The following is a 22233-nucleotide window of genomic DNA, read 5'->3' on the forward strand; positions in this document are numbered from 1 at the left end:
TTTTAACTCCTACCCTGTTCCTGGAGAGAAACCCTCCTGGAGGTTTTAACTCCTACCCTGTTCCTGGAGAGAAACCCTCCTGGAGGTTTTAACTCCTACCCTGTTCCTGGAGAGAAACCCTCCTGTAGGTTTTAACTCCTACCCTGTTCCTGGAGAGAAACCCTCCTGGAGGTTTTAACTCCTACCCTGTTCCTGGAGAGAAACCCTCCTGTAGGTTTTAACTCCTACCCTGTTCCTGGAGAGAAACCCTCCTGGAGGTTTTAACTCCAACCCTGTTCCTGGAGAGAAACCCTCCTGTAGGTTTTAACTCCAACCCTGTTCCTGGAGAGAGACCCTCCTGGAGGTTTTAACTCCAACCCTGTTCCTGGAGAGAGACCCTCCTGGAGGTTTTAACTCCTACCCTGTTCCTGGAGAGAGACCCTCCTGGAGGTTTTAACTCCTACCCTGTTCCTGGAGAGAAACCCTCCTGGAGGTTTTAACTCCTACCCTGTTCCTGGAGAGAAACCCTCCTGGAGGTTTTAACTCCTACCCTGTTCCTGGAGAGAAACCCTCCTGGAGGTTTTAACTCCTACCCTGTTCCTGGAGAGAGACCCTCCTGTAGGTTTTAACTCCAACCCTGTTCCTGGAGAGAAACCCTCCTGGAGGTTTTAACTCCTACCCTGTTCCTGGAGAGAGACCCTCCTGGAGGTTTTAACTCCTACCCTGTTCCTGCAGAGAAACCCTCCTGGAGGTTTTAACAGTTGCAGTTTTACTTTAGTGCCTTGTTGTAAACAGGAGGTTTTGAATATTTGTATGAGGTAGTCATTGTGTGTGTGGGGTACAGAGATGAGGTAGTCATTGTATGTGTGGGGTACAGAGATGAGGTAGTCATTGTGTGTGTGGGGTACAAAGATGAGGTAGACATTGTGTGTGTGGGGTACAGAGATGAAGTAGTCATTGTAGGTGTGGGGTACAGAGATGAGGTAGTCATTGTACCCCACACATACAGAGATGAGGTAGTCATTGTAGGTGTGGGGTACAGAGATGAGGTAGTCATTGTAGGTGTGGGGTACAGAGATGAGGTAATCATTGTAGGTGTGGGGTACAGAGATGAGGTAGACATTGTGTGTGTGGGGTACAGAGATGAGGTAATCATTGTAGGTGTGGGGTACAGAGATGAGGTAGTCATTGTAGGTGTGGGGTACAGAGATGAGGTAGTCATTGTAGGTGTGGGGTACAGAGATGAGGTAGACATTGTATGTGTGGGGTACAGAGATGAGGTAGTCATTGTGTGTGTGGGGTACAGAGATGAGGTAGTCATTGTGTGTGTGGGGTACAGAGATGAGGTAGTCATTGTGTGTGTGGGATACAGAGACGAGGTAGTCATTGTGTGTGTGGGGTACAGAGACGAGGTAGTCATTGTGTGTGTGGAGTACAGAGATGAGGTAGTCATTGTATGTGTGGGGTACAGAGATGAGGTAGTCATTGTGTGTGTCGGGTACAGAGATGAGGTAGTCATTGTGTGTGTGGGGTACAGAGATGAGGTAGACATTGTATGTGTGGGGTACAGAGATGAGGTAGTCATTGTATGTGTGGGGTACAGAGACGAGGTAGTCATTGTGTGTGTGGGGTACAGAGATGAGGTAGTCATTGTGTGTGTGGGGTACAGAGATGAGGTAGTCATTGTGTGTGTGGGGTACAGAGATGAGGTAGTCATTGTGTGTGTGGGGTACAGAGATGAGGTAGTCATTCAAAAATCATGTTAAACACTATATATATATATATACACATTATTATTGCACACAGAGTGAGTCCATGCATCAACAAAGCCCTTTTCTTGTGGCTGAGACCCTGTTAACGGGGGATCGATATGACAACAGCCAGTGAAAGTGCAGGGAGCCAAATTCAAAACAACAGAAATCTCATAATTAACATTCCTCAAACATACATGTATCTTATACCGTTTTAAAGGTAGTCTTGTTGTTAATCCCACCACAGTGTCCGATTTCAAATGTGCTTTACAGCGAAAGCACACCAAACGATTATGTTAGGTCACCACCAAGCCACAGAATGAATAAACAGCCATTTTTCCAGCCAAAGAGAGGAGTCACAAAAAGCACAAATGGCGATAAAATTAACCTTTGATCTTCATCAGATGACACTCATAGGACTTCATGTTACACAATACATGTTTGTTTTAATTGATAAAATGCATATTTATATTTTGCATAGCCACATCGATTCAACAGAAATACTCATCATAAATGTAGATGATAATGCAAGTTATACACATGGAATTATAGATTTACTTCTCCTTAATGCAACCGCTGTGTCAGATTTCAAAAAAACTTTACGGAAAAAGCACACCATGCAATAATCTGAGACGGCGCTCAGAGAGAAATTAAATTAGCCGCAATGTTGGAGTCAACAGAAATCAGAAATTTCATGATAAATATTCCCTTACCTTTGATGATCTTCATCAGAATGCACTCCCAGGAATCCTAGTTCCACAATAAATGCTTGATTTGTTCGATAATGTCCATTATTTATGTCCAAGTAGCTACTTTTGTTTGCGCGTTAGGTAAATAAATCCAAACGCTCGTGGAGGTCGAGCATTACTTCGGACAAAAAGTTATATTACAGGTCGAAGAAACATTTCAAACTAAGTATAGAATCAATCATTAGGATGTTTTTATCATAAATCTTCGATAAAGTTCCAACCGGAGTATTCCTTTGTAGATGGAGCAATGGAAGAAGGTCGCTCTCATATGGATTGTGCGTGACCAGGAAATGGCTCTCTGCCAGTATTCTGACCCATTCAGCTCTTATTCAGTCCCACAACACAGTAGAAGCCTCATTCAAGTTTCTAAAGATGGTTGACATCTAGTGGAAGCCCTAGGAAGTGCAACTTCATCCATATCCTAATGTGAATACAATAGGGCCTGGGTTGAAAATATACCATACTTGGCAAGGGGTCAAATGACTTGGCAAGGGGTCAAATGACTTGGCCAATGGTCAAATGACTTGGCCAGGGGTCAAATGACTTGGCCAGGGTTCAAATTACTTGACAAGAGCAAGAGAAATACTTAACAAGAGTTGACATGACGTTATAACTCCCCTCCCTTTTCCAAGTGTTTAAGTTTAACAACTGGAAGGATGTCCTAAAGGTGGACTACATACTAACCCTCTCTCTCTCTCTCTGTCTCTCTCTCTCTCTCTCTCTCTCTCTCTCTCCCTCTCTCCCTCTCTCTCTCTCCCTCTCTCCCTCTCTCTCTCTGTCTCTCGGTCTCTGTGTCTCTCTCTGTCTCTCTCTGTCTCTCTTTCTGTGTCTCTCTCTGTCTCTCCCTCTCCGTGTCTCTCTCTCTCTCCCTCTCTGTGTCTCTCTGTCTCTCTCTCTGTCTCGCTCTCTGTCTCTCTCTCTGTCAATCCCTCTCTGTGTCTCTCTCTGTCTCTCGGTCTCTGTGTCTCTCTCTGTCTCTACCTCTCTGTGTCTCTCTGTCTCTCGGCCTCTGTGTCTGTCTCTCTCTCTCTGTCTCTTTCTCCAGGTGTTTAAGTCTAAGTTTCAGAACTGGGATGATGTCCTGAAGGTGGACTACACCAGAGCAGCTGAGAGTGTAGAGCAACAGCAAGGATTACAGGGGAAGGTGAGTAACACAACCTGTTGTGTAGGGGTGTATGCTAGCTAGCTACAGGGGAAGGTGAGTAACACGACCTGTTGTGTAGGGGTGTATGCTAGCTATCAACTAGCTTGGTGTAGGGGTGTATGCTAGCTAGCTACAGAGGAAGGTGAGTAACACGACCTGTTGTGTAGGGGTGTATGCTAGCTATCAACTAGCTTGGTGTAGGGGTGTATGCTAGCTAGCTACAGGGGAAGGTGAGTAACACGACCTGTTGTGTAGGGGTGTATGCTAGCTATCAACTAGCTTGGTGTAGGGGTGTATGCTAGCTAGCTACAGAGGAAGGTGAGTAACACGACCTGTTGTGTAGGGGTGTATGCTAGCTATCAACTAGCTTGGTGTAGGGGTGTATGCTAGCTAGCTACAGGGGAAGGTGAGTAACACGACCTGTTGTGTAGGGGTGTATGCTAGCTATCAACTAGCTTGGTGTAGGGGTGTATGTTAGCTAGCTAGCGCCCTCTATCAACTAGCTTGGTGTAGGGCGGTATGCTAGCTAGCGCCCTCTATCAACTAGCTTGGTGTAGGGGGGTATGCTAGCTAGTGTTAGGGTTGTGTCAATTCGAATCTGGTATCAGGATAAATATGACATTGAGTCACCGATTGTATACTATGTATTTTTTATTAGCTAAGCAATAAGTGGTAAATGCAATTTTTGCATATACGGGCTCTCTGTCCCACCTCGCAGGGCAAACAGAGAACTCACTTGTTCTTGACAAAGATATTATAAATATACTCTGTAAGAAATAGTTCCTGCTTCCGAGCCGGCCTGTCAGATTAGAGACTGGGCGTGGTTTAGACTCACCCAGCCTATCGTTGATTGTTGTCATACGAGCTGGTACCAGTCTGTGGTTTGCTACACTACGTTCTGCATGCGTCCGTTTTTACGTTATTCTGTTTTTTTCCATCATGAGAAAGGCCCATGGCCCTGAAACTGTTATCAATGTTTCAAGTCAGCTATGTTGCATAACACATACATACATACATACATACATCCACATAAGCCAACAGCAGATAATATTCAATCACATATATGGTAACGGGCTATAGTGCATAACACAGAATCCTCATACTAGCTCCCTCTATCAACTAGCTTGGTGTAGGTGGGTATGCTAGCTAGCTCCCTCTAGCAACTAGCTTGGTGTAGGGGGGTATGCTAGCTAGCTCCCTCTAGCAACTAGCTTGGTATAGGGGGGTATGCTAGCTAGCTCCCTCTATCAACTAGCTTGGTGTAGGGGGGTATGCTAGCTAGCTCCCTCTAGCAACTAGCTTGGTGTAGGGGGGGGTGTGCTAGCTAGCTCCCTCTATCAACTTGCTTGGTGTATGGGGGTGTGCTAGCTAGCTCCCTCTAGCAACTAGCTTGGTGTAGGGGGGGTATGCTAGTTAGCGCCCTCTAGCAACTAGCTTGGTGTAGCTCTTCTAATGATCCTTTACTTTGCTACTTGACCTTTAACCCTGACCCCTAACTCTTACCCTTCCATCTGTGAATAACTCCTGACCATTAACCCTGACCCCAACTCTAACCCTTCCATCTGTGAATAACTCCTGACCATTAACCCTGACCCCAACTCTAACCCTTCCATCTGTGAATAACTCTTGACCTTTAACCCTGACCCTGCCATCTGCTGTCCTGGAACTGTGTTTGACTCAGGACCTTAACTCCTGACCTTTAACCCTGACCCCTAACTCTAACCCTGGAATTCCCCAGGGCAGCTATCTAGGCCCCTTACTGGTAGAATTAGGAATCCCCCAGGGCAGCTGTCTAGGCCCCTTACTGGTAGAATTAGGAATTCCCCAGGGCAGCTGTCTAGGCCCCTTACTGGTAGAATTAGGAATTCCCCAGGGCAGGTGTCTAGGCCCCTTACTGGTAGAATTAGGAATTCCCCAGGGCAGGTGTCTAGGCCCCTTACTGGTAGAATTAGGAATTCCCCAGGGCAGCTTTCTAGGCCCCTTTGACTTGTTTCAATCTTTGCTAATGACCTGCCACTGGCTTTGAGGAAAGCCCTTTAGTACCATGCAGACAGGGACCTTTCTCATGTTTGGATCCTGTTTTTGGACTTGATTGGTGGATTCAAATTAAGTCTTTAAAATGTGTGACCTGTCTTGTCTGTGTCAGGTCAAGAAGGATGCTGAGAAGAAAGACGAGATGAAGGCTGACCTCACCGCCCTCTTCCTCCCCAGACAACCCCCCATGGTCCTCACTGAGGTAAACAGCCCTCTTCCTCCCCAGACAACCCCCCATGGCCCTCACTGAGGTAAACAGCCCTCTTCCTCCCCAGACGACCCCCCCATGGTCCTCACTGAGGTAAACAGCTCTCTTCCTCCCCAGACGACCCCCCCATGGTCCTCACTGAGGTAAACAGCCCTATTCCTCCCCAGACAACCCCCCATGGTCCTCACTGAGGTAAACAGCCCTCTTCCTCCCCAGACAACCCCCCATGGTCCTCACTGAGGTAAACAGCCCTCTTCCTCCCCAGACAACCCCCCATGGTCCTCACTGAGGTAAACAGCTCTCTTCCCCCCCAGACAACCCCCCCATGGTCCTCACTGAGGTAAACAGCTCTCTTCCCCCCCAGACAACCCCCCCATGGTCCTCACTGAGGTAAACAGCCCTCTTCCTCTGACAACCCCCCCATGGTCCTCACTGAGGTAAACAGGCCTCTTCCTCTGACAACCCCCCATGGTCCTCACTGAGGTAAACACCTCATCGCCCTCTTCCTCCCCAGACAACCCCCCATGGTCCTCACTGAGGTAAACAGCCCTCTTCCTCCCCAGACAACCCCCCCCCCCCCCCCCCCCCCCCATGGTCCTCACTGAGGTAAACAGCCCTCTTCCTCCCCAGACAACCCCCATGGTCCTCACTGAGGTAAACAGCCCTCCTCCTCCCCCAGACAACCCCCCATGGTCCTCACTGAGGTAAACAGCTCTCTTCCTCCCCAGACAACCCCCCATGGCCCTAAACATCAGCTGGTGTGTAAACTCTGGTTCTTGGTAGGGGCAGTTGATTCAGCCCCCCTCTGTTGGAGGGAGGGGCAGTTGATTCAGCCCCCCTCTGTTGGAGGGAGGGGCAGTTGATTCAGCCCCCCTCTGTTGGAGGGAGGGGCAGTTGATTCAGCCCCCCTCTGTTGGAGGGAGGGGCAGTTGATTCAGCCCCCCTCTGTTGGAGGGAGGGGCAGTTGATTCAGCCCCCCTCTGTTGGAGGGAGGGGCATTTGATTCAGGCGCCCTCTGTTGGCGGTAGGGGCAGTTGATTCAGCCGCCCTCTGTTGGAGGGAGGGGCAGTTGATTCAGCCGCCCTCTGTTGGAGGGAGGGGCAGTTGATTCAGCCCCCCTCTGTTGGAGGGAGGTGCAGTTGATTCAGCCCCCCTCTGTTGGAGGAAGGGGCCGTTGATTCAGCCGCCCTCTTTTTGGGGGTAGGGGCAGTTGATTCAGCCCACCTGTTGGAGGAAGGGGCAGTTGATTCAGCCGCCCTCTGTTGGAGGAAGGGGCAGTTGATTCAGCCGCCCTCTGTTGGAGGGAGGGGCAGTTGATTCAGCCCCCTCTGTTGGTGGTAGGGGCAGTTGATTCAGCCCCCTCTGTTGGCGGTAGGGGCAGTTGATTCAGCCCCCTCTGTTGGCGTTAGGGGCAGTTGATTCAGCCGCCCTCTGTTGGCGGTAGGGGCAGTTGATTCAGCCCCCTCTGTTGGTGGTAGGGGCAGTTGATTCAGCCCCCTCTGTTGGTGGTAGGGGCAGTTGATTCAGCCCCCTCTGTTGGCGGTAGGGGCAGTTGATTCAGCCCCCTCTGTTGGCGTTAGGGGCAGTTGATTCAGCCGCCCTCTTTTTGGCGGTAGGGGCAGTTGATTCAGCCATCCTCTTTTTGGCGGTAGGGGCAGTTGATTCAGCCATCCTCTTTTTGGCGGTAGGGGCAGTTGATTCAGCCCCCTCTGTTGGCGGTAGGGGCAGTTGATTCAGACGCCCTCTGTTGGCGGTAGGGGCAGTTGATTCAGCCCCCTCTGTTGGCGGTAGGGGCAGTTGATTCAGCCCCCTCTGTTGGCGGTAGGGGCAGTTGATTCAGCCCCCCTCTGTTGGAGGGAGGGGCAGTTGATTCAGCCCCCCTCTGTTGGAGGGAGGGGCATTTGATTCAGCCGCCCTCTGTTGGCGGTAGGGGCAGTTGATTCAGCCGCCCTCTGTTGGAGGGAGGGGCAGTTGATTCAGCCGCCCTCTGTTGGAGGGAGGGGCAGTTGATTCAGCCCCCCTCTGTTGGAGGGAGGTGCAGTTGATTCAGCCCCCCTCTGTTGGAGGAAGGGGCCGTTGATTCAGCCGCCCTCTTTTTGGGGGTAGGGGCAGTTGATTCAGCCCACCTGTTGGAGGAAGGGGCAGTTGATTCAGCCGCCCTCTGTTGGAGGAAGGGGCAGTTGATTCAGCCGCCCTCTGTTGGAGGGAGGGGCAGTTGATTCAGCCCCCTCTGTTGGTGGTAGGGGCAGTTGATTCAGCCCCCTCTGTTGGCGGTAGGGGCAGTTGATTCAGCCCCCTCTGTTGGCGTTAGGGGCAGTTGATTCAGCCGCCCTCTGTTGGCGGTAGGGGCAGTTGATTCAGCCCCCTCTGTTGGTGGTAGGGGCAGTTGATTCAGCCCCCTCTGTTGGTGGTAGGGGCAGTTGATTCAGCCCCCTCTGTTGGCGGTAGGGGCAGTTGATTCAGCCCCCTCTTTTTGGCGGTAGGGGCAGTTGATTCAGCCATCCTCTTTTTGGCGGCAGGGGCAGTTGATTCAGCTGCCCTCTGTTGGTGGTAGGGGCAGTTGATTCAGCCATCCTCTTTTTGGCGGCAGGGGCAGTTGATTCAGCTGCCCTGTGCGCTGAGTGCGTTCCCATTTTGAACCACTTCATGTGTCTGAAGGTACAAACTCCGCCTGGCCCAGAGAACAAATCAAGTGCACTTTTTGGCCTACCTCTGGCCAATCATATAGCTCAGATCATGGTGTCTGCAGCCTCCAGCAGCCCACAGTGACGTGGATGACATCACAGAACCAGGATGAGAGACTGTCAGCGAATACAGCCGCTGTTTTTAGGACTTGATGTTTCAACGTCGCCTTCAGCGCTGTCAACACTTTATTCACCCTTGTTGCCATAAACCCCGTCTCTACTGGTCGCTGGTCCCGGGTGTTGCCATAAACCCCGTCTCTCCTGGTCGCTGGCCCCGGGTGTTGCCATAAACCCCGTCTCTCCTGGTCGCTGGCCCCAGGTGTTGTCTTGTTGCCATAAACCCCGTCTCTACTGGTCGCTGGTCCCGGGTGTTGCCATAAACCCCGTCTCTACTGGTCGCTGGTCCCGGGTGTTGCCATAAACCCCGTCTCTCCTGGTCGCTGGCCCCGGGTGTTGCCATAAACCCCGTCTCTACTGGTCGCTGGCCCCGGGTGTTGCCATAAACCCCGTCTCTCCTGGTCGCTGGCCCCAGGTGTTGCCATAAACCCCGTCTCTCCTGGTCGCTGGCCCCGGGTGTTGTCTTGTTGCCATAAACCCCGTCTCTCCTGGTCGCTGGCCCCGGATGTTGTCTTGTTGCCATAAACCCCGTCTCTCCTGGTCGCTGGCCCCGGGTGTTGTCTTGTTGCCATAAACCCTGTCTCTCCTGGTCGCTGGCCCCGGATGTTGTCTTGTTGCCATAAACCCCGTCTCTCCTGGTCGCTGGCCCCGGATGTTGTCTTGTTGCCATAAACCCTGTCTCTCCTGGTCGCTGGCCCCGGATGTTGTCTTTTTGCCATAAACCCCGTTTCTCCTGGTCGCTGGCCCTGGGTGTTGTCTTTTTGCCATAAACCCCGTCTCTCCTGGTCGCTGGCCCCGGGTGTTGCCATAAACCCCGTCTCTCCTGGTCGCTGGCCCTGGATGTTGTCTTGTTGCCATAAACCCCGTCTTTCCTGGTCGCTGGCCCCGGATGTTGTCTTGTTGCCATAAACCCCGTCTCTCCTGGTCGCTGGCCCCGGGTGTTGTCTTGTTGCCATAAACCCCGTCTTTCCTGGTCGCTGGCCCCAGATGTTGTCTTGTTGCCATAAACCCCGTCTCTCCTGGTCGCTGGCCCCGGGTGTTGTCTTGTTGCCATAAACCCCGTCTCTCCTGGTCGCTGGCCCCGGATGTTGTCTTGTTGCCATAAACCCCGTCTCTCCTGGTCGCTGGCCCCGGGTGTTGTCTTGTTGCCATAAACCCCGTCTCTCCTGGTCGCTGGCCCCGGGTGTTGTCTTGTTGCGCTACAGAGTGGATCCATAGGAATGTGTTGTTATAAATGGCAGCTTTTTCATGTTCCCTCTTCTTCCTCTTCCCTCTCCCTCCTCTTCCCTCTCCCTCCTCTTCCTCCTCCCTCTTCCCTCTCCCTCTTCCTCCTCCCTCTTCCTCTTCCCTCTCCCTCCTCTTCCTCCTCCCTCTTCCTCCTCCCTCTTCCTCCTCCCTCTTCCTCCTCCCTCTTCCTCCTCCCTCTTCCTCCTCCCTCTTCCTCCTCCCTCTTCCCTCTTCCCTCTTCCCTCTTCCCTCTCCCTCCTCTTCCCTCTCCCTCCTCTTCCTCTTCCCTCTCCCTCCTCTCCCTCCTCTTCCCTCTCCCTCCTCTTCCCTCTTCCCTCTTCCTCCTCCCTCTTCCTCCTCTTCCCTCTTCCCTCTTCCTCCTCTTCCCTCTTCCCTCTTCCTCCTCCCTCTTCCTCCTCTTCCCTCTCTCTCTCTTCTTCCTCCTCCCTCTCTCCTCTCTCTCTTCTTCCTCCTCCCTCTCTCCTCTCTCTCCCTTCCCCTCTCACCCCTCCCTCTCTCTTCCTCTTCCCCCTCCTCCCTCCCCCCTCTCTTCTCCTCCCCCTCCCCTCTATCCCTCTCCTCCTCTCTCCAGGCAGAGCAGATGATGGAGGAGTGGAATGAGGATCTGGATGGAATGGAAGGATTCGTGTTGGAGGGGAAGAAGTTTGCTCGTCTGCCGGAGGAGGAGTTTGGACACTTCCACACACAGGACTGCTACGTCTTCCTGTGCAGGTACACACACACACACACACACACACACACACACACACACACACACACACCAGACAGACAGAGAGAGGATTGTAGGTCTGTCTCAGGACTGTAGGAGGACTGTAGGACTGTCTCAGGACTGTAGATTTGTCTCAGGACTGTAGGAGGACTGTAGGTCTGTCTCAAGACTGTAGGAGGACTGTAGGTCTGTCTCAAGACTGTAGGAGGACTGTAGGGTCTGTCTCAGAACTGTAGGAGGACTGTAGGTCTGTCTCAGGACTGTAGGAGGACTGTAGGTCTGTCTCAGAACTGTAGGAGGACTGTAGGTCTGTCTCAGAACTGTAGGAGGACTGTAGGTCTGTCTCAGGACTGTAGGAGGACTGTGGGTCTGTCTCAGGACTGTGGGTCTGTCTCAGGACTGTGGGTCTGTCTCAGGACTGTGGGTCTGTCTCAGGACTGTGGGTCTGTCTCAGGACTGTGGGTCTGTCTCAGGACTGTAGGAGGACTGTGGGTCTGTCTCAGGACTGTAGGAGGACTGTGGGTCTGTCTCAGGACTGTAGGAGGACTGTGGGTCTGTCTCAGGACTGTGGGTCTGTCTCAGGACTGTGGGTCTGTCTCAGGACTGTAGGTCTGTCTCAGGACTGTAGGTCTGTCTCAGGACTGTAGGTCTGTCTCAGGACTGTAGGTCTGTCTCAGGACTGTAGGTCTGTCTCAGGACTGTAGGTCTGTCTCAGGACTGTAGGTCTGTCTCAGGACTGTAGGTCTGTCTCAGGACTGTAGGTCTGTCTCAGGACTGTAGGTCTGTCTCAGGACTGTAGGTCTGTCTCAGGACTGTAGGTCTGTCTCCGGACTGTAGGTCTGTCTCCGGACTGTAGGAGGACTGTGGGTCTGTCTCAGGACTGTAGGAGGACTGTGGGTCTGTCTCAGGACTGTAGGAGGACTGTGGGTCTGTCTCAGGACTGTAGGAGGACTGTGGGTCTGTCTCAGGACTGTAGGAGGACTGTGGGTCTGTCTCAGGACTGTAGGAGGACTGTGGGTCTGTCTCAGGACTGTAGGAGGACTGTGGGTCTGTCTCAGGACTGTAGGAGGACTGTGGGTCTGTCTCAGGACTGTAGGAGGACTGTGGGTCTGTCTCAGGACTGTAGGAGGACTGTGGGTCTGTCTCAGGACTGTAGGAGGACTGTGGGTCTGTCTCAGGACTGTAGGAGGACTGTAGGTCTGTCTCAGGACTGTGGGTCTGTCTCAAGACTGTAGGAGGACTGTGGGTCTGTCTCAAGACTGTAGGAGGACTGTGGGTCTGTCTCAGGACTGTAGGAGGACTGTGGGTCTGTCTCAGGACTGTAGGAGGACTGTGGGTCTGTCTCAGGACTGTAGGAGGACTGTAGGTCTGCCTCAGAACTGTAGGAGGACTGTAGGTCTGTCTCAGGACTGTAGGAGGACTGTGGGTCTGTCTCAGGACTGTAGGAGGACTGTAGGTCTGTCTCAGGACTGTGGGTCTGTCTTAGGACTGTAGGTCTGTCTCAGGACTGTAGGTCTGTCTCAAGACTGTAGGAGGACTGTAGGGTCTGTCTCAGGACTGTAGGACTGTAGGTCTGTCTCAGGACTGTAGGTCTGTCTCAGGACTGTAGGTCTGTCTCAGGACTGTAGGTCTGTCTCAGGACTGTAGGTCTGTCTCAGGACTGTGGGTCTGTCTCAGGACTGTAGGAGGACTGTAGGTCTGTCTCAGGACTGTAGGAGGACTGTAGGTCTGTCTCAGGACTGTAGGAGGACTGTAGGTCTGTCTCAGGACTGTAGGAGGACTGTAGGTCTGTCTCAGGACTGTAGGAGGACTGTAGGTCTGTCTCAGGACTGTAGGAGGACTGTAGGTCTGTCTCAGAACTGTAGGAGGACTGTAGGTCTGTCTCAGAACTGTAGGAGGACTGTAGGTCTGTCTCAGGACTGTGGGTCTGTCTCAGGACTGTAGGAGGACTGTAGGTCTGTCTCAGGACTGTAGGAGGACTGTAGGTCTGTCTCAGAACTGTAGGAGGACTGTAGGTCTGTCTCAGGACTGTGGGTCTGTCTCAGGACTGTAGGAGGACTGTAGGTCTGTCTCAGAACTGTAGGAGGACTGTAGGTCTGTCTCAGGACTGTAGGTCTGTCTCAGGACTGTAGGAGGACTGTAGGGTCTGTCTCAGGACTGTAGGAGGACTGTAGGGTCTGTCTCAGGACTTTAGGAGGACTGTGGGTCTGTCTCAGGACTGTAGGAGGACTGTGGGTCTGTCTCAGGACTGTAGGAGGACTGTGGGTCTGTCTCAGGACTGTAGGAGGACTGTGGGTTTGTCTCAGGACTGTAGGAGGACTGTGGGTCTGTCTCAGGACTGTAGGAGGACTGTGGGTCTGTCTCAGGACTGTAGGAGGACTGTGGGTCTGTCTCAGGACTGTAGGAGGACTGTGGGTCTGTCTCAGGACTGTAGGTCTGTCTCAGGACTGTAGGAGGACTGTTTGTCTGTCTCAGGACTGTGGGTCTGTCTCAGGACTAGGAGGACTGTGGGTCTGTCTCAGGACTGTAGGAGGACTGTAGGTCTGCCTCAGAACTGTAGGAGGACTGTAGGTCTGTCTCAGGACTGTAGGAGGACTGTGGGTCTGTCTCAGGACTGTAGGAGGACTGTAGGTCTGTCTCAGGACTGTGGGTCTGTCTCAGGACTGTGGGTCTGTCTCAGGACTGTGGGTCTGTCTCAGGACTGTAGGTCTGTCTCAGGACTGTAGGTCTGTCTCAGGACTGTAGGAGGACTGTAGGGTCTGTCTCAGGACTGTAGGACTGTAGGTCTGTCTCAGGACTGTAGGTCTGTCTCAGGACTGTAGGTCTGTCTCAGGACTGTGGGTCTGTCTCAGGACTGTAGGAGGACTGTAGGTCTGTCTCAGGACTGTAGGAGGACTGTAGGTCTGTCTCAGGACTGTAGGAGGACTGTAGGTCTGTCTCAGGACTGTAGGAGGACTGTAGGTCTGTCTCAGGACTGTAGGAGGACTGTAGGTCTGTCTCAGGACTGTAGGAGGACTGTAGGTCTGTCTCAGGACTGTAGGAGGACTGTAGGTCTGTCTCAGAACTGTAGGAGGACTGTAGGTCTGTCTCAGGACTGTGGGTCTGTCTCAGGTCTGTAGGAGGACTGTAGGTCTGTCTCAGAACTGTAGGAGGACTGTAGGTTTGTCTCAGGACTGTGGGTCTGTCTCAGGACTGTAGGAGGACTGTAGGTCTGTCTCAGAACTGTAGGAGGACTGTAGGTCTGTCTCAGGACTGTAGGTCTGTCTCAGGACTGTAGGAGGACTGTAGGGTATGTCTCAGGACTGTAGGAGGACTGTAGGGTCTGTCTCAGGACTGTAGGAGGACTGTAGTTCTGTCTCAGGACTGTAGGAGGACTGTAGTTCTGTCTCAGGACTGTAGGAGGACTGTAGGTCTGTCTCAGGACTGTAGGAGGACTGTGGGTCTGTCTCAGGACTGTAGGAGGACTGTGGGTCTGTCTCAGGACTGTAGGAGGACTGTGGGTCTGTCTCAGGACTGTAGGAGGACTGTGGGTTTGTCTCAGGACTGTAGGAGGACTGTGGGTCTGTCTCAGGACTTTAGGAGGACTGTGGGTCTGTCTCAGGACTGTAGGAGGACTGTGGGTCTGTCTCAGGACTGTAGGAGGACTGTGGGTCTGTCTCAGGACTGTAGGAGGACTGTGGGTCTGTCTCAGGACTGTAGGAGGACTGTGGGTCTGTCTCAGGACTGTAGGAGGACTGTGGGTCTGTCTCAGGACTGTAGGAGGACTGTAGGTCTCTCTCAGGACTGTAGGAGGACTGGAAGGTCTGTCTCAGAACTGTAGGAGGACTGTAGGTCTGTCTCAGAACTGTAGGAGGACTGTAGGTCTGTCTCAGGACTGTGGGTCTGTCTCAGGACTGTGGGTCTGTCTCAGGACTGTGGGTCTGTCTCAGGACTGTGGGTCTGTCTCAGGACTGTGGGTCTGTCTCAGGATTGTAGGAGGACTGTAGGTCTGTCTCAGGACTGTAGGAGGACTGTGGGTCTGTCTCAGGACTGTAGGAGGGCTGTGGGTCTGTCTCAGGACTGTAGGAGGACTGTGGGTCTGTCTCAGGACTGTAGGAGGACTGTGGGTCTGTCTCAGGACTGTAGGAGGACTGTTGGTCTGTCTCAGGACTGTAGGAGGACTGTGGGTCTGTCTCAGGACTGTAGGTCTGTCTCAGGACTGTAGGTCTGTCTCAGGACTGTAGGTCTGTCTCAGGACTGTAGGTCTGTCTCAGGACTGTAGGTCTGTCTCCGGACTGTAGGAGGACTGTGGGTCTGTCTCAGGACTGTAGGAGGACTGTGATCTGTCTCAGGACTGTAGGAGGACTGTGGGTCTGTCTCAGGACTGTAGGAGGACTGTGGGTCTGTCTCAGGACTGTAGGAGGACTGCGGGTCTGTCTCAGGACTGTAGGAGGACTGCGGGTCTGTCTCAGGACTGTAGGAGGACTGTGGGTCTGTCTCAGGACTGTAGGAGGACTGTAGGTCTGTCTCAGGACTGTAGGTCTGTCTCAGGACTGTAGGAGGACTGTAGGTCTGTCTCAGGACTGTGGGTCTGTCTCAGGACTAGGAGGACTGTGGGTCTGTCTCAGGACTGTAGGAGGACTGTAGGTCTGTCTCAGGACTGTAGGAGGACTGTGGGTCTGTCTCAGGACTGTAGGAGGACTGTGGGTCTGTCTCAGGACTGTGGGTCTGTCTCAGGACTGTGGGTCTGTCTCAGGACTGTGGGTCTGTCTCAGGACTGTAGGTCTGTCTCAGGACTGTAGTAGGTCTGTCTCAGGACTGTGGGTCTGTCTCAGGACTGTGGGTCTGTCTCAGGACTGTAGGAGGACTGTAGGACTGTAGGAGGACTGTAGGTCTGTCTCAGGACTGTAGGAGGACTGTAGGTCTGTCTCAGGACTGTAGGAGGACTGTAGGTCTGTCTCAGGACTGTAGGAGGACTGTAGGTCTGTCTCAGGACTGTAGGAGGACTGTAGGTCTGTCTCAGAACTGTAGGAGGACTGTAGGTCTGTCTCAGAACTGTAGGAGGACTGTAGGTCTGTCTCAGGACTGTGGGTCTGTCTCAGGACTGTAGGAGGACTGTAGGTCTGTCTCAGAACTGTAGGAGGACTGTAGGTCTGTCTCAGGACTGTGGGTCTGTCTCAGGACTGTAGGAGGACTGTAGGTCTGTCTCAGGACTGTAGGTCTGTCTCAGGACTGTAGGAGGACTGTGGGTCTGTCTCAGGACTGTAGGAGGACTGTAGGGTCTGTCTCAGGACTGTAGGTCTGTCTCAGGACTGTAGGAGGACTGTAGGGTCTGTCTCAGGACTGTAGGAGGACTGTAGGGTCTGTCTCAGGACTGTAGGAGGACTGTAGGTCTGTCTCAGGACTGTAGGAGGACTGTGGGTCTGTCTCAGGACTGTAGGAGGACTTTGGGTCTGTCTCAGGACTGTAGGAGGACTGTGGGTCTGTCTCAGGACTTTAGGAGGACTGTGGGTCTGTCTCAGGACTGTAGGAGGACTGTGGGTCTGTCTCAGGACTGTGGGTCTGTCTCAGGACTGTAGGAGGACTGCAGGTCTGTCTCAGAACTGTAGGAGGACTGTAGGTCTGTCTCAGGACTGTAGGTCTGTCTCAGGACTGTAGGAGGACTGTAGGGTCTGTCTCAGGACTGTAGGAGGACTGTAGGGTCTGTCTCAAGACTGTAGGTCTGTCTCAGAACTGTAGGAGGACTGTAGGTCTGTCTCAGGACTGTTGGAGGACTGTGGGTCTGTCTCAGGACTGTAGGAGGACTGTGGGTCTGTCTCAGGACTGTAGGAGGACTGTGGGTCTGTCTCAGGACTGTAGGAGGACTGTGGGTCTGTCTCAGGACTGTAGGAGGACTGTGGGTCTGTCTCAGGACTGTAGGAGGACTGTGGGTCTGTCTCAGGACTGTAGGAGGACTGTGGGTCTGTCTCAGGACTGTAGGAGGACTGTGGGTCTGTCTCAGGACTTTAGGAGGACTGTGGGTCTGTCTCAGGACTGTGGGTCTGTCTCAGGACTGTGGGTCTGTCTCAGGACTGTGGGTCTGTCTCAGGATTGTAGGAGGACTGTAGGTCTGTCTCAGGACTGTAGGAGGACTGTGGTTCTGTCTCAGGACTGTAGGATGACTGTGGTTCTGTCTCAGGACTGTAGGAGGACTGTAGGTCTGTCTCAGAACTGTAGGAGGACTGTAGGTCTGTCTCAGGACTGTGGGTCTGTCTCAGGACTGTAGGAGGACTGTGGGTCTGTCTCAGGACTGTAGGAGGACTGTAGGTCTGTCTCAGAACTGTAGGAGGACTGTAGGTCTGTCTCAGGACTTTAGGAGGACTGTAGGTCTGTCTCAGGACTGTGGGTCTGTCTCAGGACTGTAGGAGGACTGTAGGTCTGTCTCAGAACTGTAGGAGGACTGTAGGTCTGTCTCAGGACTGTAGGTCTGTCTCAGGACTGTAGGAGGACTGTAGGGTCTGTCTCAGGACTGTAGGAGGACTGTAGGGTCTGTCTCAGGACTGTAGGAGGACTGTAGGTCTGTCTCAGGACTGTAGGAGGACTGTAGGTCTGTCTCAGGACTGTAGGAGGACTGTGGGTCTGTCTCAGGACTGTAGGAGGACTGTGGGTCTGTCTCAGGACTGTAGGAGGACTGTGGGTCTGTCTCAGGACTGTAGGAGGACTGTGGGTCTGTCTCAGGACTGTAGGAGGACTGTGGGTCTGTCTCAGGACTGTAGGAGGACTGTGGGTCTGTCTCAGGACTTTAGGAGGACTCTGGGTCTGTCTCAGGACTGTGGGTCTGTCTCAGGACTTTAGGAGGACTGTGGGTCTGTCTCAGGACTGTAGGAGGACTGTGGGTCTGTCTCAGGACTGTGGGTCTGTCTCAGGACTGTAGGAGGACTGTAGGTCTGTCTCAGAACTGTAGGAGGACTGTAGGTCTGTCTCAGGACTGTAGGTCTGTCTCAGGACTGTAGGAGGACTGTAGGTCTGTCTCAGGACTGTAGGAGGACTGTAGGGTCTGTCTCAGGACTGTAGGTCTGTCTCAGAACTGTAGGAGGACTGTAGGTCTGTCTCAGGACTGTAGGAGGACTGTAGGTCTGTCTCTGGACTGTAGGAGGAATGTGGGTCTGTCTCAGGACTGTAGGAGGACTGTGGGTCTGTCTCAGGACTGTGGGTCTGTCTCAGGACTGTAGGAGGACTGTGGGTCTGTCTCAGGACTTTAGGAGGACTGTGGGTCTGTCTCAGGACTGTAGGAGGACTGTGGGTCTGTCTCAGGACTGTAGGAGGACTGTGGGTCTGTCTCAGGACTGTAGGAGGACTGTGGGTCTGTCTCAGGACTGTAGGAGGACTCTGGGTCTGTCTCAGGACTGTGGGTCTGTCTCAGGACTGTGGGTCTGTCTCAGGACTGTGGGTCTGTCTCAGGACTGTAGGTCTGTCTCAGGATTGTAGGAGGACTGTAGGTCTGTCTCAGGACTGTAGGAGGACTGTGGGTCTGTCTCAGGACTGTAGGAGGACTGTGGGTCTGTCTCAGGACTGTAGGAGGACTGTGGGTCTGTCTCAAGACTGTAGGATGACTGTGGGTCTGTCTCAGGACTGTAGGAGGACTGTAGGTCTGTCTCAGGACTGTAGGTCTGTCTCAGAACTGTAGGAGGACTGTAGGTCTGTCTCAGAACTGTAGGAGGACTGTAGGTCTGTCTCAGGACTGTGGGTCTGTCTCAGGACTGTAGGAGGACTGTGGGTCTGTCTCAGGACTGTAGGAGGACTGTAGGTCTGTCTCAGAACTGTAGGAGGACTGTAGGTCTGTCTCAGGACTGTAGGTCTGTCTCAGGACTGTAGGAGGACTGTAGGGTCTGTCTCAGGACTGTAGGAGGACTGTAGGGTCTGTCTCAGGACTGTAGGAGGACTGTAGGTCTGTCTCGGGACTGTAGGAGGACTGTAGGTCTGTCTCAGGACTGTAGGAGGACCGTAGGTCTGTCTCAGGACTGTCGGAGGACTGTGGGTCTGTCTCAGGACTGTCGGAGGACTGTGGGTCTGTCTCGGGACTGTAGGAGGACTGTGGGTCTGTCTCAGGACTGTAGGAGGACTGTGGGTCTGTCTCAGGACTGTAGGAGGACTGTGGGTCTGTCTCAGGACTGTAGGAGGACTGTGGGTCTGTCTCAGGACTGTAGGAGGACTGTGGGTCTGTCTCAGGACTGTAGGAGGACTGTGGGTCTGTCTCAGGACTGTAGGAGGACTGTGGGTTTGTCTCAGGACTGTGGGTCTGTCTCAGGACTGTAGGAGGACTGTAGGTCTGTCTCAGAACTGTAGGAGGACTGTAGGTCTGTCTCAGAACTGTAGGAGGACTGTAGGTCTGTCTCAGGACTGTGGGTCTGTCTCAGGACTGTAGGAGGACTGTAGGTCTGTCTCAGAACTGTAGGAGGACTGTAGGTCTGTCTCAGGACTGTGGGTCTGTCTCAGGACTGTAGGAGGACTGTAGGTCTGTCTCAGGACTGTAGGAGGACTGTAGGTCTGTCACAGGACTGTAGGAGGACTGTGGGTCTGTCTCAGGACTGTAGGAGGACTGTAGGGTCTGTCTCAGGACTGTAGGTCTGTCTCAGGACTGTAGGAGGACTGTAGGGTCTGTCTCAGGACTGTAGGAGGACTGTAGGGTCTGTCTCAGGACTGTAGGAGGACTGTAGGTCTGTCTCAGGACTGTAGGAGGACTGTGGGTCTGTCTCAGGACTGTAGGAGGACTTTGGGTCTGTCTCAGGACTGTAGGAGGACTGTGGGTCTGTCTCAGGACTTTAGGAGGACTGTGGGTCTGTCTCAGGACTGTAGGAGGACTGTGGGTCTGTCTCAGGACTGTGGGTCTGTCTCAGGACTGTAGGAGGACTGCAGGTCTGTCTCAGAACTGTAGGAGGACTGTAGGTCTGTCTCAGGACTGTAGGTCTGTCTCAGGACTGTAGGAGGACTGTAGGGTCTGTCTCAGGACTGTAGGAGGACTGTAGGGTCTGTCTCAAGACTGTAGGTCTGTCTCAGAACTGTAGGAGGACTGTAGGTCTGTCTCAGGACTGTTGGAGGACTGTAGGTCTGTCTCAGGACTGTAGGAGGACTGTGGGTCTGTCTCAGGACTGTAGGAGGACTGTGGGTCTGTCTCAGGACTGTAGGAGGACTGTGGGTCTGTCTCAGGACTGTAGGAGGACTGTGGGTCTGTCTCAGGACTGTAGGAGGACTGTGGGTCTGTCTCAGGACTGTAGGAGGACTGTGGGTCTGTCTCAGGACTGTAGGAGGACTGTGGGTCTGTCTCAGGACTGTGGGTCTGTCTCAGGACTGTGGGTCTGTCTCAGGATTGTAGGAGGACTGTAGGTCTGTCTCAGGACTGTAGGAGGACTGTGGGTCTGTCTCAGGACTGTAGGAGGACTGTGGGTCTGTCTCAGGACTGTAGGAGGACTGTGGGTCTGTCTCAGGACTTTAGGAGGACTGTGGGTCTGTCTCAGGACTGTAGGAGGACTGTGGGTCTGTCTCAGGACTGTAGGAGGACTGTGGGTCTGTCTCAGGACTTTAGGAGGACTCTGGGTCTGTCTCAGGACTGTGGGTCTGTCTCAGGACTTTAGGAGGACTGTGGGTCTGTCTCAGGACTTTAGGAGGACTCTGGGTCTGTCTCAGGACTGTGGGTCTGTCTCAGGACTGTGGGTCTGTCTCAGGACTGTAGGAGGACTGTAGGTCTGTCTCAGAACTGTAGGAGGACTGTAGGTCTGTCTCAGGACTGTAGGTCTGTCTCAGGACTGTAGGAGGACTGTAGGTCTGTCTCAGGACTGTAGGAGGACTGTAGGGTCTGTCTCAGGACTGTAGGTCTGTCTCAGAACTGTAGGAGGACTGTAGGTCTGTCTCAGGACTGTAGGAGGACTGTAGGTCTGTCTCTGGACTGTAGGAGGAATGTGGGTCTGTCTCAGGACTGTAGGAGGACTGTGGGTCTGTCTCAGGACTGTGGGTCTGTCTCAGGACTGTAGGAGGACTGTGGGTCTGTCTCAGGACTTTAGGAGGACTGTGGGTCTGTCTCAGGACTGTAGGAGGACTGTGGGTCTGTCTCAGGACTGTAGGAGGACTGTGGGTCTGTCTCAGGACTGTAGGAGGACTGTGGGTCTGTCTCAGGACTTTAGGAGGACTCTGGGTCTGTCTCAGGACTGTGGGTCTGTCTCAGGACTGTGGGTCTGTCTCAGGACTGTGGGTCTGTCTCAGGACTGTGGGTCTGTCTCAGGACTGTGGGTCTGTCTCAGGACTGTAGGTCTGTCTCAGGATTGTAGGAGGACTGTAGGTCTGTCTCAGGACTGTAGGAGGACTGTGGGTCTGTCTCAGGACTGTAGGAGGACTGTGGGTCTGTCTCAGGACTGTAGGAGGACTGTGGGTCTGTCTCAAGACTGTAGGATGACTGTGGGTCTGTCTCAGGACTGTAGGAGGACTGTAGGTCTGTCTCAGGACTGTAGGTCTGTCTCAGAACTGTAGGAGGACTGTAGGTCTGTCTCAGAACTGTAGGAGGACTGTAGGTCTGTCTCAGGACTGTGGGTCTGTCTCAGGACTGTAGGAGGACTGTGGGTCTGTCTCAGGACTGTAGGAGGACTGTAGGTCTGTCTCAGAACTGTAGGAGGACTGTAGGTCTGTCTCAGGACTGTAGGTCTGTCTCAGGACTGTAGGAGGACTGTAGGGTCTGTCTCAGGACTGTAGGAGGACTGTAGGGTCTGTCTCAGGACTGTAGGAGGACTGTAGGTCTGTCTCGGGACTGTAGGAGGACTGTAGGTCTGTCTCAGGACTGTAGGAGGACCGTAGGTCTGTCTCAGGACTGTCGGAGGACTGTGGGTCTGTCTCAGGACTGTCGGAGGACTGTGGGTCTGTCTCGGGACTGTAGGAGGACTGTGGGTCTGTCTCAGGACTGTAGGAGGACTGTGGGTCTGTCTCAGGACTGTAGGAGGACTGTGGGTCTGTCTCAGGACTGTAGGAGGACTGTGGGTCTGTCTCAGGACTGTAGGAGGACTGTGGGTCTGTCTCAGGACTGTAGGAGGACTGTGGGTCTGTCTCAGGACTGTAGGAGGACTGTGGGTTTGTCTCAGGACTGTGGGTCTGTCTCAGGACTGTAGGAGGACTGTAGGTCTGTCTCAGAACTGTAGGAGGACTGTAGGTCTGTCTCAGGACTGTAGGTCTGTCTCAGGACTGTAGGAGGACTGTAGGGTCTGTCTCAGGACTGTAGGAGGACTGTAGGGTCTGTCTCAGGACTGTAGGAGGACTGTAGGGTCTGTCTCAGGACTGTAGGTCTGTCTCAGAACTGTAGGAGGACTGTAGGTCTGTCTCAGGACTGTGGGTCTGTCTCAGGACTGTAGGAGGACTGTAGGTCTGTCTCTGAACTGTAGGAGGACTGTAGGTCTGTCTCAGGACTGTAGGTCTGTCTCAAGACTGTAGGAGGACTGTAGGTCTGTCTCAGGACTGTAGGTCTGTCTCAGGACTGTAGGTCTGTCTCAGGACTGTGGGTCTGTCTCAGGACTGTAGGAGGACTGTAGGTCTGTCTCAGGACTGTAGGAGGACTGTAGGTCTGTCTCAGGACTGTAGGAGGACTGTAGGTCTGTCTCAGAACTGTAGGAGGAC

At 53.2% G+C, this 22233-nt stretch overlaps 1 protein-coding gene across 1 annotated transcript in view; it reads left to right on the forward strand.

Annotated features, from left to right (window-relative positions):
• Positions 1-22233, forward strand: part of LOC110517072 (protein flightless-1 homolog) — an 82158-nt gene that overhangs the window by 34596 nt on the left and 25329 nt on the right. The window contains exons 22-24 of the mRNA XM_036972334.1: positions 3525-3623; positions 5770-5859; positions 10486-10625. Of these exons, the coding sequence (XP_036828229.1) occupies positions 3525-3623; positions 5770-5859; positions 10486-10625 (329 nt within the window). The remainder of the gene's footprint in view (positions 1-3524; positions 3624-5769; positions 5860-10485; positions 10626-22233) is intronic.

This window comes from Oncorhynchus mykiss, unplaced genomic scaffold, assembly GCF_013265735.2.
Source record: "Oncorhynchus mykiss isolate Arlee unplaced genomic scaffold, USDA_OmykA_1.1 un_scaffold_140, whole genome shotgun sequence".
Lineage (NCBI taxonomy): Eukaryota > Metazoa > Chordata > Actinopteri > Salmoniformes > Salmonidae > Oncorhynchus > Oncorhynchus mykiss.